Source organism: Rhizoctonia solani, chromosome 1 (assembly GCF_016906535.1).
Source record: "Rhizoctonia solani chromosome 1, complete sequence".
Classification (NCBI taxonomy): Eukaryota; Fungi; Basidiomycota; class Agaricomycetes; order Cantharellales; family Ceratobasidiaceae; genus Rhizoctonia; species Rhizoctonia solani.
In genome coordinates this window covers 1,917,523-1,933,414 of record NC_057370.1, presented here as the reverse complement: position 1 = coordinate 1,933,414, position 15,892 = coordinate 1,917,523, and the positions used below count along the sequence as shown (strand labels likewise).

The 15,892-nt window shown below is 47.0% G+C and overlaps 5 protein-coding genes across 5 annotated transcripts; 1 reads left to right on the top strand and 4 right to left on the bottom strand.

Annotated features, from left to right (window-relative positions):
• Positions 1-33: 33 nt before the first annotated feature.
• RhiXN_04125 (uncharacterized protein) lies at positions 34-3,865 on the bottom strand (the record flags this gene model as incomplete). Its single annotated transcript, XM_043323942.1, has 11 exons — positions 34-438; positions 489-551; positions 607-774; positions 827-1,238; positions 1,288-1,469; positions 1,523-2,209; positions 2,262-3,041; positions 3,097-3,231; positions 3,329-3,530; positions 3,588-3,797; positions 3,855-3,865. The coding sequence occupies 11 exons, from the start codon at positions 3,863-3,865 to the stop codon at positions 34-36; spliced, it is 3,255 nt and encodes a 1,084-aa protein (XP_043176361.1).
• A 302-nt stretch (positions 3,866-4,167) lies between these two features.
• RhiXN_04124 (GTP-binding protein GTR1) lies at positions 4,168-5,439 on the bottom strand (the record flags this gene model as incomplete). Its single annotated transcript, XM_043323941.1, has 6 exons — positions 4,168-4,274; positions 4,327-4,442; positions 4,492-4,751; positions 4,806-5,283; positions 5,343-5,375; positions 5,426-5,439. The coding sequence occupies 6 exons, from the start codon at positions 5,437-5,439 to the stop codon at positions 4,168-4,170; spliced, it is 1,008 nt and encodes a 335-aa protein (XP_043176360.1).
• Positions 5,440-5,782: 343 nt separating this feature from the next.
• On the top strand, positions 5,783-9,259 carry RhiXN_04123 (uncharacterized protein; the record flags this gene model as incomplete). Its single annotated transcript, XM_043323940.1, has 14 exons — positions 5,783-5,850; positions 5,913-6,309; positions 6,371-6,683; positions 6,739-6,951; positions 7,003-7,176; positions 7,231-7,349; positions 7,404-7,491; positions 7,549-7,570; positions 7,622-7,695; positions 7,746-7,856; positions 7,886-8,165; positions 8,217-8,341; positions 8,394-8,501; positions 8,571-9,259. 14 exons carry the CDS (start codon positions 5,783-5,785, stop codon positions 9,257-9,259), a joined length of 2,781 nt encoding a protein of 926 aa, XP_043176359.1.
• Positions 9,260-9,363: 104 nt separating this feature from the next.
• RhiXN_04122 (phospholipase) lies at positions 9,364-10,073 on the bottom strand (the record flags this gene model as incomplete). Its single annotated transcript, XM_043323939.1, has 2 exons — positions 9,364-9,796; positions 9,856-10,073. The coding sequence occupies 2 exons, from the start codon at positions 10,071-10,073 to the stop codon at positions 9,364-9,366; spliced, it is 651 nt and encodes a 216-aa protein (XP_043176358.1).
• Positions 10,074-10,531: 458 nt separating this feature from the next.
• RhiXN_04121 (ubiquitin homeostasis protein lub1) lies at positions 10,532-15,531 on the bottom strand (the record flags this gene model as incomplete). Its single annotated transcript, XM_043323938.1, has 27 exons — positions 10,532-10,672; positions 10,728-10,793; positions 10,849-10,921; positions 10,973-11,052; positions 11,110-11,345; positions 11,397-11,583; positions 11,639-11,725; positions 11,772-11,929; positions 11,979-12,125; positions 12,178-12,337; positions 12,385-12,508; positions 12,564-12,601; positions 12,651-12,805; positions 12,866-13,251; positions 13,301-13,797; positions 13,958-13,977; positions 14,039-14,070; positions 14,134-14,172; positions 14,227-14,345; positions 14,397-14,702; positions 14,827-14,872; positions 14,929-14,999; positions 15,063-15,128; positions 15,182-15,234; positions 15,291-15,308; positions 15,374-15,383; positions 15,448-15,531. 27 exons carry the CDS (start codon positions 15,529-15,531, stop codon positions 10,532-10,534), a joined length of 3,399 nt encoding a protein of 1,132 aa, XP_043176357.1.
• Between the last annotated feature and the right edge of the window lie 361 nt (positions 15,532-15,892).

The window sequence follows — 15,892 nt, the reverse complement described above, 5'->3', positions numbered from 1 at the left end:
GCTTCAAAAGATACAGATTCAATCGATTGAAATCTACCGAGGTACAATACGCGAAGTCATTGCGTCAGCCACCGCATCAGACGTAGCTTTGCTCGAGGTCGAATCTTCAGCGGCTGTGGTGGTATCAGGACTGGGCCAGACGGAATTCCAAGGCTCGTCTTGGTCTGGCTTGTCGATCGTTTCAAAGCTGGAGGAAAGACGTCTGTCTGAAGCCTTGGGGGTTGTTGGTTCTTCCATAGTATCGTCAACAGCTTCTTGAATTTGCCCACTGAGGTTAGTGGCTATCACTGGCTTGACACCATTAAATGAATCCTCGAATGAAGACGAATCAGCGGTTGAAGTCTGGAAGTCTCCGAAACCGTCATCTTCGTCATCGAAACTGGGCTGCAGACTTGACCTTGGACCAGTCGGGTCAGCAAAAGGACCCCAGCTCACATCCTAAGCGACTTTAGGTTACACCAAATGCAAGTAACAGATGGGTAGCTCACATCGTCATCCTCATCTTTGAAAATGGTTGAGAATTGGGACACAGACGTGATTGGATCAGACGTCTGCCAATGCATACATATTAGTATAAGAGGGGAGCGGGACCACACGTTGGCTTACCTCAAATGGATCTTGTGCACTTTTGTTAGCCACAGTTTGAGTGGCATTGAGATCAAAATCTCCCGATGCATGATGAGACGAAGCCCACGTAGAGTCAGCAACGTCCTCATCTTCGTCAGACACGGGAGTAGCGTCAAATGGATTAGACTTGGCTTGCTCGGTTACATCCTTGATGCAAATAGATCAGTGTTTGATACTTTATTGATGTAACAGTGCTCACAGGACTCGGGTCACTTGGTATGAGTGTGTCATCTGGTTCAGCAGGTCCAAAGTCTGCACCTCCTCGAACCTCTCGCGGAACAGAACCTATTCCTCGACCAGCGGCCGATTCTATACGTGGGCTAGGTGTGTCTCCGAAACGGTTTGTAGGAAGACCTCCAACTGGGCCACCACGGCCGATCCCGATGCCCATTGCAGAGACGGCGGGCTTTCCACCTCCAAGTTGACTTGTATCGCGTTCTTTGGTTTCCTTGTATTGACCAGCTACAAAATTGTCCCAATCAGGCTGGGGGACATAGGGTGACAAAGCCTCCAATAAGCTATGGGGATAATGTTCAAGTGCCGCAACGATGTCATCAGAAATTAGAATAAGATGACCCATATAGCCCAAACGTAATCCTTTCTGCTGTCCACTAAACACATGATTAATAAAGTGTGCTGCGAATTGAACTAGGTGCTCACGCTACTGCGTCATTGCGCCTCGAGCCTTCGAGGATCCTGTAGACTAGTCTAGCATCTCGAAACATCCCAATTGTAACCCGGCGGCTGAGTTCGTTGTCAACTCGCCCAGTAAGAATTTGGTGAAGTAGGTCATAAACGGCATTGTGAAGGAAGTTATTCCAAGGGAACTCAAAGAAGAAGTCCTACAAATAGAACAGTAAGTGAAAGGTACGAAATACATCGCATATATACTTACCAGGATCGTCGAAACAACATTGAGGTCAATCATCTGTTGCTTCAATATATCCCCTGAAGGCTCGAATGCACTTCGATCAGGCATCGCGCCATAGTGTTCGGCGATTGGGCTATGCCGGACAGTGCTCGTATTGGAGCTCGATACATCTGTTCTGGGCGTGCTCATATCCATTGACCCTACGGCTGATTCGGGATCGGAGAAGGGATCTATCTCTACAGAATCACTCTGTACTGCATCCGTTGGAGGACCTTGGGGCGGCGCTGAAGAGTTAGAGGATGGCTGGGCAGATGCACTCATGGTTGACCCCCGCGATGATGCCAAGTCTTCCTCAAGATCGGTGTGCTCATCATCCACACTGACCCCATCTTCTGATGTCAATGAACTACAATCAGTAGATGCTGAAGAAGCTGGGGGCTCCTTGGTGTCTTGTACCGTATCAGAGTCAAGAGATTGATCCATCATTGCATCGCTGCTGACATTTGGATCGATTACTCTTGCCAGTTGCTCCAATGCGTCTAGCCCTCCCGTCAGGCGCCCATGTTCGTCGTAGGTTGGCCCAAATCCACGACGACGATTTAGTAGAGACATGTTTGAGCAATGAAGGAGTTCGGCATATAGCTCGATAATGCGAAAGCGTTCAAGGGTCAGAGGCACGAGCTGCCCAACCGAAGTCAGGACGTAGCCATTCTATCCACACCAGGTTAAACTGAGTACCACATAGTGTGGGATATTAACTTACCAATGAACGCGGTCTTCGAAGCAGTTCCTGAAAATCTGGTAGACGTTTCGCTAGGATACGAAGGAACCTTCCCAAATGTACGATGCCAAGGTGGTCAACCATATCTGCCATACCCCGCTCCAGTCGTTCCCGTTCTCTTTCCTCTTGAACACGCTCATCGTCCATATCAAGGCCTAGCTCGTGCATTTCGTCAAGATGTTGTTGCTGTATTTGCATTAGTCGGTTTCGCAACGTGTGGAACAAGTATGGTTCAAAGTAGTCAGAATTGTTCTTGCGGATGAGCTCCACGAATATGGACACGATATGTGTTACCGAAGAGGTCGCACTCTCGGCATTTGGAAGCAAGAGAGGTTCAACTTGAGAAGAGGTAGATTCCGAGGGCGGTGTAGGTGTAGGCACTGTCGGTCGGGGTCCAATACCAGGAGGACCGGCCAAACCAGACGGAACTGTAAGTGTGACTTCTTTGGGCGCATCTCTCTGCCTTTGTTCGGCTGCCTGCAATACTTCCTCGACCGGGTGACCAAAAGGCGCCTCATCCAGCATAAAACCAACCATAATCTCCACAATGTTAGTCGAAGCAAGTTCGCGTACAAATCTGTTCGTTACCGGACCCGTTGGCCCGCTATCTTGTGGCCCAGTGAGATTGAAGCTTCCTGGAGAGGGCGAAGCGACCGAGATGATGCCTTTGAGCAACTCAGCGACGACAAGGTGAACGCTAGGCGGGTATCTGGGAGATAGCCGATCCACAATGTTAGGAATGAAGTTTTGGGAGGATAACCACTGGGATTGCTTTTAGCCCAGTGCTCAACAGAGCAGTTTTCAGACGCTGACTAACCTCCATAACCCCAATATTCCCAGGGCTCTCGTCCAGTTGAATGATACGGAACAAGAGGTCCACGAATGGGGGAGACTCGATATGCGACAACAACCTATTGACAACGTCTGGGATAGACTTGATAAATGCGAGCATCTAGTTGCGAAAGGCCGCATAAAATGAACGACCAATCAAACCAAACTTAGAATTCGTCATGAGCAGAGAAGCAGCAGCGGCCGCCTGGGCAGCGTACCTCTTCTGGCTTCTTCATCAAAAACGTCCCACTAATTTTAGCGAAATGAGCTGCCACGGATGCTTTCGTTCTAAGTTCGTCGGGGGGCATAGATAGGACAGTATCCCAAAAGGGCGCCAAGATTTGGGCCGAATTCTCCGTGCACCTTTCTACGATGCTCCATATTTCGCAACATAAAACTTCAGCCGATACATAAGGGTATCTGTCCAGAAATAGATTAATCATACACACGAGTCAAGTTGCAATCCACGTTGCTTACTTGAAGCTGCCTCGCCCCTCTGAAACGATTTCCCCCGTAACATATGCAAATAGTCTTTGCAAGACCTCGGGGCGCTGCAGGTAATCAATGAGGCGCGGGTTTTGTTGCTTGCATTCGGATAGGAGGTCATCGTGATCCAAAATTGCTTCCAAAGATACTTCTTCCTGGTTGAGTAAATTATCTATATTATTGGTCCCATGGAACCCGAAGCTGTTAGTAGGTTAGTCAATTATGGGATTTTCAGTCCTGTTCGCAGATTTTACACACCGCCAGAACATAGACATTCTGGTTATTAAACCTTGGTCAACACTAAATGGATCCGGTGATGAAAAGGTAATAGATAAAGAAGAAAGTAGCACAGTTGACCATGCGCGATGCCGCTTGAACGACAGTTATGACCGTCGAGTATCGCTGCCCAGCTCACGCGAAGGGGTATGATTGCCCGCCTGACATAATTGGCGCGCTTAACCGGTGCTTGATTTGGCAGTGTCATGCGGATATGACGTGATACAATTGAGCCCAAGAATCTTTGGTGCCAAGATTAATGTACATGGTTTAAATCGATACGTATCAAGTGGTGTCAAGCAGGAGAAATAGGAGTAGTTGGAGCGGATGGGAAACGGCCTGCTTGTAGCTCATTAAACTTGCTCCGAGCTAGTCGGACATTAAGTTTCAGCAAAGATGGTTCTATTTCAGCAGTTTGTCAGAGAAGTTACGCAAGTATGCCAATGAGACATACGGATATTAGGATGGGAAGTGATAACCATCACATAGGTGTTCGGCGTCAAAACGTCCAGTAAACAGGCGAACTGTGGGAAACGCATCTCAAGTGAGTGGAATTGTTCTTGCAGTTTGCTAGAAAAAAGTATCAGCTTGGACTCTAAACTCAGTGTTAGTCACCCACCTGCACGAGAGCTTGAACGCCTTGATAAGCTCGCTGATTTTCTCGAATCGTTCGGGATTTATTGGATCATCCCCCGAGTCAGAGATTTCGCCACCTTGTTCGCCAAACTCCCCGCCACGCCCGCTTCGAGCAATAATAAGGAAGGTAGTGCGCTCAAATAACACAACTTCTGTCGCATCGCAAATTGTACAAAACATGCTCAGGTGTCGAGCGAGTAGGTTTGCATTCGGAATAAGTGTATGGACAATCCGAGACCATGCCTATTTCGAGCACGCATCGGTGAGGTGGCCTACCGATCTATAAATAACACTCACCCTGTATAGGCTTTGATCCCAAATGCTTGTGCCAAAACAACGAAGTGAGGTGTTGCCCATAATAGGTTTTGCCCGCGTATCCAATTCCCGAACCTTGCGGCTGTAGGCTTCATCTTTCTCTTTCTTTCCTCCAGAGATCAGGTCCATCTTGTTGATTAGAACGAAAATCTTGGCTTCGGGGCTCCGGGACCGACAATTATCCAAAATGTGATAGAAATATTCAAAGTCCTTCTCTTTTTCCTTTAGAACTGCGTCGGTCGGCTGTCGGGTCTCTATCTCGATATCGAATACATAGATAAGAACAGCGACGTCGTTGAAAATGGTTTGCCGTTGGGACGAGAGGTAAGAGTCAAAGAAGTTGTCTTGGCCACCGCAGTCCCATAGATTAAGCATTAGGTCTCCCAAAAAGCGCATATGGTTTTGTTCAACATCGATTGTGGCCCCTAGACGCGAAGTTGCGGAAGCAGTATTGTTTGAGCTACAGAGCTAGTTATAGAAAGGGTGAGTGAATTTGAGCGAGAAGACATAGCAACTAACAAAATAACGGATCTCATCGAAGTTTTCCCGCTCCTACATTGGATTCAACGTTATGAGTCTTGTTGAAAGAGTGGATAACATACCCAGACTTGCCCATGAGCAGCACCTAAGTAATCATCAGCCGTCGAGTCCTCAACAATTCAAAAATCCCAACCTTTTTCTTATTCGCCGCCATCACTCAAGTAAAACTGGTGGATTTGTAGAAGTAATATCGACAGCAGACCGTCACAGAGTGGGAGCTTTGAGCGTCAGCGAGTTCCACGTGACGTACCATTTGGGGGTGTGATACTTGTCGCCGGGTGTTTGTCTTGCTTCGACGGGTTCCTTCGCGTACCGTACCAGGTGTCTTGGACTCGGGCTTCACACTAAAACAGCTTTTGGCTCTAATCTTCAAGAATTCTATGCTCGTCGTGCTGTGGTTTCAGTTCTCAGTTTAAGTCATGACACAGCCAATGGAGGATATTGCTTGGGAGGATCTAAAGTTAATGCTGGATGGAAACTGTGTTCGGTGTGTTTTCAATGTAAATCAATTAGAAGGACCTTTGCCAACCCCACATAACCTATTTGCAGCCCATTTGCATGGAGCTCGCACAATTTGTTGTTTCTCTCGGACCCACTTTCACCGACAATTCATGCGAAGCACCTCCCACCGGCCGCAGAAGCATCGCGAGCTCCCGATGTAGCCTCGCAAACACACTTATATCCCTTGCGGTTTACTCTCCCGCCCCCGGCGCCCATTATCGAAATGGCACACGCGTATGGACCAGCAACCACTCTTTCGATTTCCCCTCAAGACAAGTATCTATATGCATTCTTTCCGCCTGCCCAACCGAATGTCTCTACCGGTGGTCTAGGATGTGTATGGGGTGTAGAAGAGTCACTTGACGCATGGGTCATCAAGGATTTCTGGCATCATTCTGCTGAGGCTGGAGTGGTGGCTATGCGCTGGCTGGGCGAAGAGCGCGAGGTAAGTGCTCAAGTGCACACAGTACGACGAGACTCGTTCGAATACTCAAACACCAACCTAGTGGTATGCCCAAACCGGATCCACTCTTCGAGCAACCCGACATCCTCCCCTTGGGCCCAAACTACACCAAAACCACCCGGCGTTCTTGGTTGTCACTGGGGATTATAATCTGCACCTTTATTTCCAGCCGTACCCTTCGGTACTGGATAGCTCACAGCCAGCCAGTTTACATCGATTATTCGCTACTCTAACCGTCAGTCTGTTAAATCCGGCAGCCGCCGTTCAGGGGCAACAAGACCATATTCCAGTTCACGACACGACGCTGGGAGGAAAACGCACCTGTATCAAAGCTGGGATTGGCCTAGGCTATAATGGTATGCATCATGTGTGTTCTTATTTTCTACTGCATGTAATGAATATCCAAGATAGACTGGTCCATTTTGGTCGCGACGCGCTCCTCCTTGATCCCTACTCAACACACGGATAATAGCATATCCATGGCTGCAGTTATGAACGACCTTATGCCCGAAGATAGCACCGGAGAACTGACACCCATGACTTGGATGCGTGGCGGCATGTGGGGAGAGGAGGATCTTATCGAGGTGTGTGAGGTTGAAGTAGACTTGTTGTCCGACGAGCCGTGTAAGTCTCTTCTAGTTAATTCGTGTAGTTTTTGGACTGAGCCAACAATAGGTCTGGTGACCATACCATTGCGTTCCATCCCTACCCCAAAGGAGAATGAATCATACCTTACACACATATTAGTCACTTCGCATCCCTTGGAGGCGCTGGTTTCCTCGCAAGCCTCAGACCTCTCAGAGATTCGCTGTTCATTTCAAGTGGTGGCTTCTTTCTTGATTAATACAGGTGCGTGTACTTTAATTTTAAACTTACTCAAGGTTAATCGGTTACCTTCGAAAGAGCATTCCCGACCAAGCTCAAAGGTCACATCATGGAGGATTAACAAATCAGCCACCGCACTAGAGAGTCGAAGCTCTTCGCCATCGAGAAACAAAGCGAGTGGACAGGTATCAGATTGGGTAGGCCTAAGACATCTCAATCCGCATCGACATAATTCATAGGCCATTTGGTAGAGCTGCCTCCTGAGCGCCCAATCAACCTACGAATCTGCAGTTGTTAGTGCTGCTCAAATATGGGATGCAGCGGGTCAAATCTTACTATGTAAGATAAATTTGACGCCTGTTCCCCACGAGGCTTCGAACAGCTGTGTCAGAATAGGGGAACTGGTTGTCGCGTCAAGGTACGACCGAAAGACTAGCTTTGACTAGACTTAAGCTTACGATGGATATAGTGTCTCCCTTGAAAGTAACCCCTCATTCGAACCGGAGCCTATCCTTAGACGTCAAAACAAAGCCAGCAAAGATTGTGGGAAAATTAACAAGAGACGCACATATTGATGCTTATTATTACGCTAGTTCCTATGTTCATGGTTACTTCGCCCCATCGAACGCTTGTTTGCACGACCTCTGGTACTCAACGTACTCCTACAGTTTCAATCCTAGTTTCGCCCCGCTGGAAGGGGACCGGTGAGCTCGTATTGATAATTGGATATCAGCGAGCACTAATCTGCTACACACTGAAGCAACTCAGTCAAGTCCTATGCGTATGATATCCTCCGCTATTGCGCTTCAAATACGGCAGTCCTCTGGCTCAGACCTATCAGACGTCACACGGGCAATGTGGGAACTTATTCCTAAAACAAATGCTGCCGAGGCTTCTGTTGCGCTTCAGAGCATTTTCAGCGAGGTCTTTCTTTTATTGGACTCTCCGCTTGAATTCGATGTGAATCAACCTTGGCTCATGAGCTTAATTGGAGTGCTCCTCATGGCGTACCGGTAAGCTAAAAATAAATATGATTCGTTCATCTTACTCAATCCAAATTATAGATGGAGCCCCTTCAAGGAGATGCGTTCTCGGTGGGAAACAGCATCTGAAATATGTCAGTTATATGCGGCGGTTCGTGCTCTCGACGATTCACGCTCTGTAAACGAAGGAGTTCAGTACGACTTCAGTGAGTGACTCTATGCATTTGAGGCCCATTTGAGGTCTAATATATTCAGCAGCTCCTCAAGGTATTTGGGAGTTGATACAGCAGGTTCGATGGGTAGTCGAACGATGTGAAAGCCTTTTGCGCACGTTGGTCGAGTGGGAAGGCCGTCAATTCTCAGAAGGTATGGTTGGCGTCAAACTAGGCCATAAACCACGCCATTAAATCATCTTGAAAAGAAACTCCCTCAGAGCTTGTGATGGCAATACACCCCTTGCCCTGGAGTTATTTAATCGGGCGGTCGGGCACTTGAACCGTCTCAAAGCGGCCACAAACAACATTAGAAAGACAGAAAATAATCAAATAGCGATGTTCTCTCTCAGCAGCCTAGTAGATGATGCGGGGGTAGATTTTGCTGCATTTGCCACTGCTCTGCAAACTGCAAAGGAACTGGTTCGAAACCCAGGCAAGTCTCGCTTTCCAATCTCTATGAGCAGCGCAACTGATGATTTGGCAGACGTGGTAAATCCCAAAGAGCATTATCGTCAATCTCTGATTGCTTTAAAACCCTCCGAAGCTTTATTCCCATTGCTTCGGAGGGTTGCTACCGAATACACTAAACCGCAAGTCTTACACCGTATCCGGTTATTCATACCTCCAGATGACCTGCTTGTCTCACGTACCATCGCCACCGCTGAAATTTCTGCGGTGCCCAGCCCAGAGATGGATATCATCCGTAAAACAAAAATCTCTCGTTTACCAGAAACTTTGGACTCGAGCACAAAGACCTGTGTCAGGTGTGGAGGAAGAACAGGTGTTGCTCCATTAACTGATATTGGCAACGGATGGCGAGTTTTTGAACACATTTGGAGAAACCATTGTGTATGCGGTGGCTTGTGGTCTCTACGCTCTAGCGAAGATCTGCTTGGTGCACGTATTTAATTTTTTTTTCATATAATTCAATGAGAGGATATTGGATTCCCTTTGGACACCAAATCAGGAGGTTCAACATAAGTACACAAAGACTAGCACACCTTTAAGTTTAATCAAAACTTCCCTGCAGCCCATTTTTGGACATGTGATCCCATTTCTACGGCTGCCAGACCCCAATCTTCTCCATGGTTGTGCCCCTTGCCATTGGGCCCGCGACCAAGGCCAGCTCGTTCCAAAGCTTGGTCATCAGTGAGTGCTGTTAAAACGCCAAAGATGACCGGAACACCAGTGTCCATTTGTAGGCGCATCAAGGCGTGCGACACTGAGTCGCAGATATATTCGAAGTGCATGGTAGAACCTTTGATGAGTACACCAATAGCAATAACTGCATCAAATGCCTTGCTTGGCATATTCACAGTCACAGTACCGGGGGCAGGAGAGGGAATGCGCTGTGGGGCATGAGGATCTAAAGAGAGCAAAGAGGCTGCGCCGCCTAGAAGATCTGTGGCGGTCGAACTCGCTTGGGTCTGTGAGGCGGAGATTACTCTATAAACGGTGTCGGTACGATTAGGAGCATACATAATATGATAGCGCCGGGCACTCACTTGGAGCACGCAAGTGGAAGTTCAAAGCTCCCGGGAACTGATTCAATCACGATGTTAGACTCTTTTACGCCCCGCTCCTTGAGCTTTTCTACAGCCCCAGCGACCAGTGCGTCAATTACGGTCTTGTTCCATCGCGCATGTACGATCGCAACGCGCAGGTTCGAACCGTCATATTCTACTTGGCTAGGTACCAGTCCCTTGATAGTCGGGTCAGACATTGTCTTATAGAGTCTTGGATGAATGAAAGTGAAGGCGGGGTGGTGGGAGAACACTCGTAGAACTTGGGCAGTATCGGTAATTCATGCACCTGGCTTGGCCTGGGAAATGTTGTATTTGAAATCAGATAGCCGCCCCTAAGTAGATTAGGTATAAATACCTCGGTTATCAGAATTTTTGGGCTGCATCCCCCTTGGTTTTATGAGTTGCTTGGAATGTTTAACCGCCAAGCGACTAGCACTGAGGGCACTCGCAGGAGATGAATTAACTGGTGCATAGCATAGTTTACAACTGAACCTCCGTATCTACCCACCAATGTTTATAAACGCGTTGTTGGGCTCGTAAGAGAGGCTCACATTATCTAACACTTGTATTCTGATAACTAAATAATGGAGTTTATTGATGATTAACTGCTGGATACAAGCCGTCTACATGACAGAAGCGTTTCAGAGCACTCATGTTAACCTAATAAAGCTTTAATCTCCTGAACCAAAGATAAAACCCGCTCTTCGGGGAATGCGGTGGCAACATTGGTCAACAATGGCCTATAGGCAGCTGCAGCAACATCGCTCAATGAGCCTTGGCTCTTTGCGTTATATACCTGCAGGAAGTATGCGTTAATGTAAATGCTGTGCCTACTTAAAACTTTCGCTCACGATGTTGCCCAGCGCAACCAGGGCGCGGTAGCCAGTTTCATTATCTTCCCTCTCATTGTTCAATATCTTCAATTTTAAGAGGTCAGAGCTATGTTCGGCGTAGGTCATATTCGACACTTACTAGAGTTACCAAAGAAACATGGGCAGGAGCGGCCAAAGGATCCACTTTTCCGATCAATTCAACGACTGAATAACTAGCATCATAGGTTGATGACAGGTCTCTCGAAGTCTCGAAAAATACTCACTTGAAAGCGATTGTTGCTAGAGCCACCTTTTGCGTTTTGGTCAACACAGAGTAGGGACCAGCAGCTAAAGTCGTGAACAACTAAGGTGGTATGACATATGAGAACCATCGAAAGACTCGGAACACGGACGAACTCACCCCAGGAACCCAAGGACCAGTTCCTACAACTTTGTGCGGGCCGACTTGGAATAAATTAGAAAGGGCTCGTAGTGTGAGTAATACGTTAGTCTCTCTATGCTTCGGCAGAGGCGATGGCCACGGCTCAGATTTCCATTCTGATGCTTCGAATAAGGCATCGATCAATTTCTGTGATGTCTGAGGGGCCTCGAACGTGTTTGGAGAATAAGCAATCAAGAGCCTTAAAAGGTCAACAACTAATTAGAGTCAGCTGGTGGTCGGCATAAATCCGCAACGAAGGTATCTACCAGGGAATCTTTGCAAGGATGGCCAGCGCGCTAGAACGTCAGCAATGATGTCGATATCTTTCTGTGACAACTCGGCACTGGTTTCGACGGGTACTTTTGGCGGAGAGTGTGCTTTGGCGTTCATGAGAGCAAACGAACGGTTGAATAACTTAAACTCGAGAGGTGTCAATGCCAGAGACGAAGTATTCTATGCCCATATGTTAGTTAGAGTACGAGAGTGTGTAATAGCGTCAGGTGCTCACTGGGTCCCCAGATAATCCTTCGTTTAACTGCTTGAATTTGTTTTCCATCGCAGGGATATTGGCTTGCTTAAATCCCAAAGCCGTCCTCTGAGCTAGCGTTAGTCATGCACTAACGTAGATGTATGAAACGTACCACTGGGAGAATAGAATTAACGGGCTTTGGAGGCGGAGGTGTCGCCGCAGCATGCGTCGACGCGGGGGCGTAACGCGATCCACCGGTGAAGGGATCTGAATATGTGGTAATATTATTGGACGGTGCTGACGTTGGATTCGCTTGATACCGCGATGCACCTAAAAAACCAGTTATATGCGAATAAGCGAATACTAAAATAAATTGTACCTGTATAAGGATCGACGAATTGCTGAGACTGTTGCTCCACCTTGAACCCTCCAGTATTTTTCTCTATAAAACCAACCACCTGGTCGATATACTCCATGGATAGCTCGTTCTCAGCCAAGAACTTCTGTGCTGCAGAATATGGATTATCTGCGCAAACTTAAGAATTTGAGAGTGTATATCTCGGATTGAAATCACTCACCTGTGGCATTGTAAGGAAGGGATAGTGGAGGTGCGCCATCCTTGATATCAACTTTGAAAACGTAGTCGTACTCCTTGCCGTTGTAAAGCTGCTTCCGATTTTGGCCCACAGCATCGACAACGTCCCCTATCTTGACCCATTTACGTTGGCCTGCCGACCACTTCATGGCAAATGAGCGAGTGGCAACCATAAACCAATATAACGCACCTCATGAGCTTCCACCGATCCAGATGCAGTTCTGACCATGATTACTTGTCCGTCTTTATTTCCGGAACGCTCCAAGGCCTCTGGTCCAGGTAGATCAGTTTTCTTGACATCTCCGACCGACTCACTGCGATATACACATAAATACAAGGTTGTGGAACCAATGTTATAAATTGACTTACGACGGAATGGCTTGACTGGCCACTTGGTTTTCAAACGCCTGAAAAACGATTGGATCTATCGCCGATTGTGGTTCCAAATGAACTAACCTGGATGGTCTCCGCATTGGCCCATCGACTTTCGTTCCTCGAGAATACTCGAACCACGCCATCGGAACATCCGGTTACAATATCCCCGTTTGGCATGGCATCTACTGTCCAGACTGAAATTGCGGGATGGGTGAGCGTCTGAACAAGTTCGCCGTCTATCACGCGAGTTAAATAATTAGATAACTAGATCTAGCGAGTGCGAAACAAGCACGCACCTTCCCATATTCGCGCAGTTCTATCCTCCCCTGAGCTTATCAAGGAGCCCGTCTCAGCAATGGCTGCTAGCGAATAAACAAAAGAGGTGTGTCCATCGAATTGGTGAAGGACATCTCCACCCAGAGTCCAAAGCTTCACAGTTCCATCATTTGAACAAGACGCGAATCCAATATCGATGCCTTCAGGAAGTATGCTGAGGCCACGAACTGCGTCCGTATGACCGGTGTATCGGTGGGCTAATTTACTACCTTGCCAAAGCGCAATTGTCTTGTCAGCTGATCCAGTAAGTGTTTGGTCTTCATCAACTGCGAGAACTGCCCAAACGGAGTGGGAATGCCCGCGCAATTCGTGTACCTGTTGAAAATTCTTCCAGACTCGTGCTGTACTGTAGGCCGCGTAAGCGCAGTATATGATTGACAACTAAATATACTTACGAATCCCATGAACCGGATACAATCGTGCCAGAAGGAGTTGAATCAAGTGCACAAACATTTTCTCGATGACCGAGAAGCGTGAATGTGGGTTCTTTGGCACCGTCAGGATGAGATAGATCGAAGACGTTTATTACTGTATCCTGGCCTCCAGTAACGATGTACCCTTGTGATCCAGGTCCTCCATTTTTCTGTGGTGGAATATACGTGACAGAATTCACGAATCGCGAGCCTGCCGAGTACGTCGTCGGCGTAAACCCGTTCGGCCCGTCCCTCCTCCACGCTATTGCCAAAGAGTCGCGGGAAACCGACAAAATCAAATCATTGGTTGGTGCTATAAGATCTCGCACGTCGCTCGAGTGCGCAGAAAGTACAGCTGAGAGCTTGTAAAGGTGTCCCATGTTGTAAAGACCGGCGAGTAGCACCCACCAAGGTTGAGGGTTATCCTTAAGAGATGTTGTTTGGTCGAGACCCGAGTCAGGGCTAATGAGGTTAGCCTTCTGCGGGGGCAGATTAGATCTCTAGCGATATCTTGGCTTTTGACTTGTTTAGATCTAGGGTCTAGACCATTCATTTGCATTACTAGGTAACCGTCAAGATGTATGCAAATATGTGTATACTTTAACAGTGGGTTACATTGAAATTTATAAACCCACCAACCCAGCCCGGGTAGCCAACCACTATGGTGTGAACGTACTAAACAACTGAAGCAGTCCAAGCGAGTACCGGTAATGCTCTAACTAATGACAGTGGAGATAGCACGAGCCATGATACTAAGAACCACCAAGTTATATGTGTTAGTAAAATATCATGGACAAATCAGCCAACAAGCTTACTCGTGGACTCCGAACGTAGGATGAAGCGAGTTCAACCAGCTTTTGAGAGACGCGTGTGAGCCAATTGACGAAGCTCAAGCAACGTGGACTTACAAGTAGCTTGAGACTGGTTTGGACCCTGCGATCTGATAGGTAGATCCCGGTGTACCATTTTGGTAGGCAGTATTGTAACCAGTCACGTTGACAAAACCTAAAACATTTGCATTATCGAGCTAGAAGCGCATAAGCTGTGGATAAATATTTCGTGAAACCTAGTTACTCACCTGGACATTGAATGCTTTATGAGCATCATAAAGAGTAACTTGGCCGAGACCTTTGTATGTCTTCTGGAATTGCTTCACTCGCTGTGCTAGCTGCTTGTTGAAATCATCCGTTGAGGCCATGACTGCCTTGACAGTTGTAGCTCCTTGTTCAATAAAAAGTGGGGCACGTTCCAAAGGCGGTACGTTCAAAAAGAGAAATGAGCGTGCACCCCGTCTGTAGAGCTCGTCGACTTGTGAAAAATATCGATCAAGCAGCGTCTGATGAAATCCGGCCTGAGTTACGTTGCTCCACCACCACGAGTTTCCCTACAAGCAAGGGTCAGAATGCGGCTTTTAGTTCTATGGAGTCGAAAAGGCTTGCAATATCATTGATCCCAATCCATATCCCAAACAGTGAATTGTCGCTAGTCCACGGAGCTTCCGCCGGTACAGGTGAAAAGTGATTGCTAAACAGAGTGACTTGATCTACAAACGACCTAAGAACTATATTAAGTATGAAATATTAGGGTTCTAATATATATAAAAAACTAACTGCACTGTGGGCAGATATGGCGTAACTAGTTTTGAATCTGTAGTAGCACCACCATATGCAAGATTATAAACCTGGAGTAATAAGACCCAACCAAAACCGTAAGATTTGATTGCACTTATACCAGACATACGCACCTTGGTATCCGTCACATTATAAGTTCCTCCAAGATACTGAACCCAATTTGGGCCATTTGATGATGTCTATACGAGTGATAAGAACATATTGGCCGCACCGCTTAAAACTATATGCTCACCCATCCTGGCGTGGGCGAATTTATCCCGGCTGATACATTGTAACCTGTAGTGGCTTTCCAATTTTATGTTTAGTTTAGGTGTATTTCTTCTTGTTCATGTGGGACTTACTGTAGCTATCTCCGAATACTTATGCGTTCATGTATGAGTGCATGTCAATTGTGTGGCCCGTTGTATCCGGAAGAGACACTAACCAAAGAAGTACTATAATATAACGCAAATAAAATCGTGAGAAAAATCCAGTTGCATATTACTATTCCTAACCCACCTTTGTCGATCCCCAGGTCAATGCTGATGTTGATCTGGAGAAAACTAGGAGCAAGCTAAGTGCAGTGAAGGCACTAATAACCATTGTGGGGAGTGAGAAATATCGAATGATGCAGCGGGGAGTACTCAGATGACTCGACTATTATATATGCTTAAATTACCCATAGTTCCTACGGCTCAGGCTGAAACCAGGCACATAATTGTGGAAAACCGCGAAGTTCGTACACATGAGTCCACTTGAGAACATAATTTACCAGACACCCACCGAGATTTAGCCGTTCAATCCACTATCGGATATTGTGAGCTATATTCAAAACATATGTTCGCCCTTGTGGAAATATCTCATTCAAGGAAGTTAATTTCAGCTGGGCCGAAATTTATCCTCGCCAATAGGATCATAGTCCGAAGAATATAAGCGGGGATTGAATTCGAAGTTTAGTTAAAGA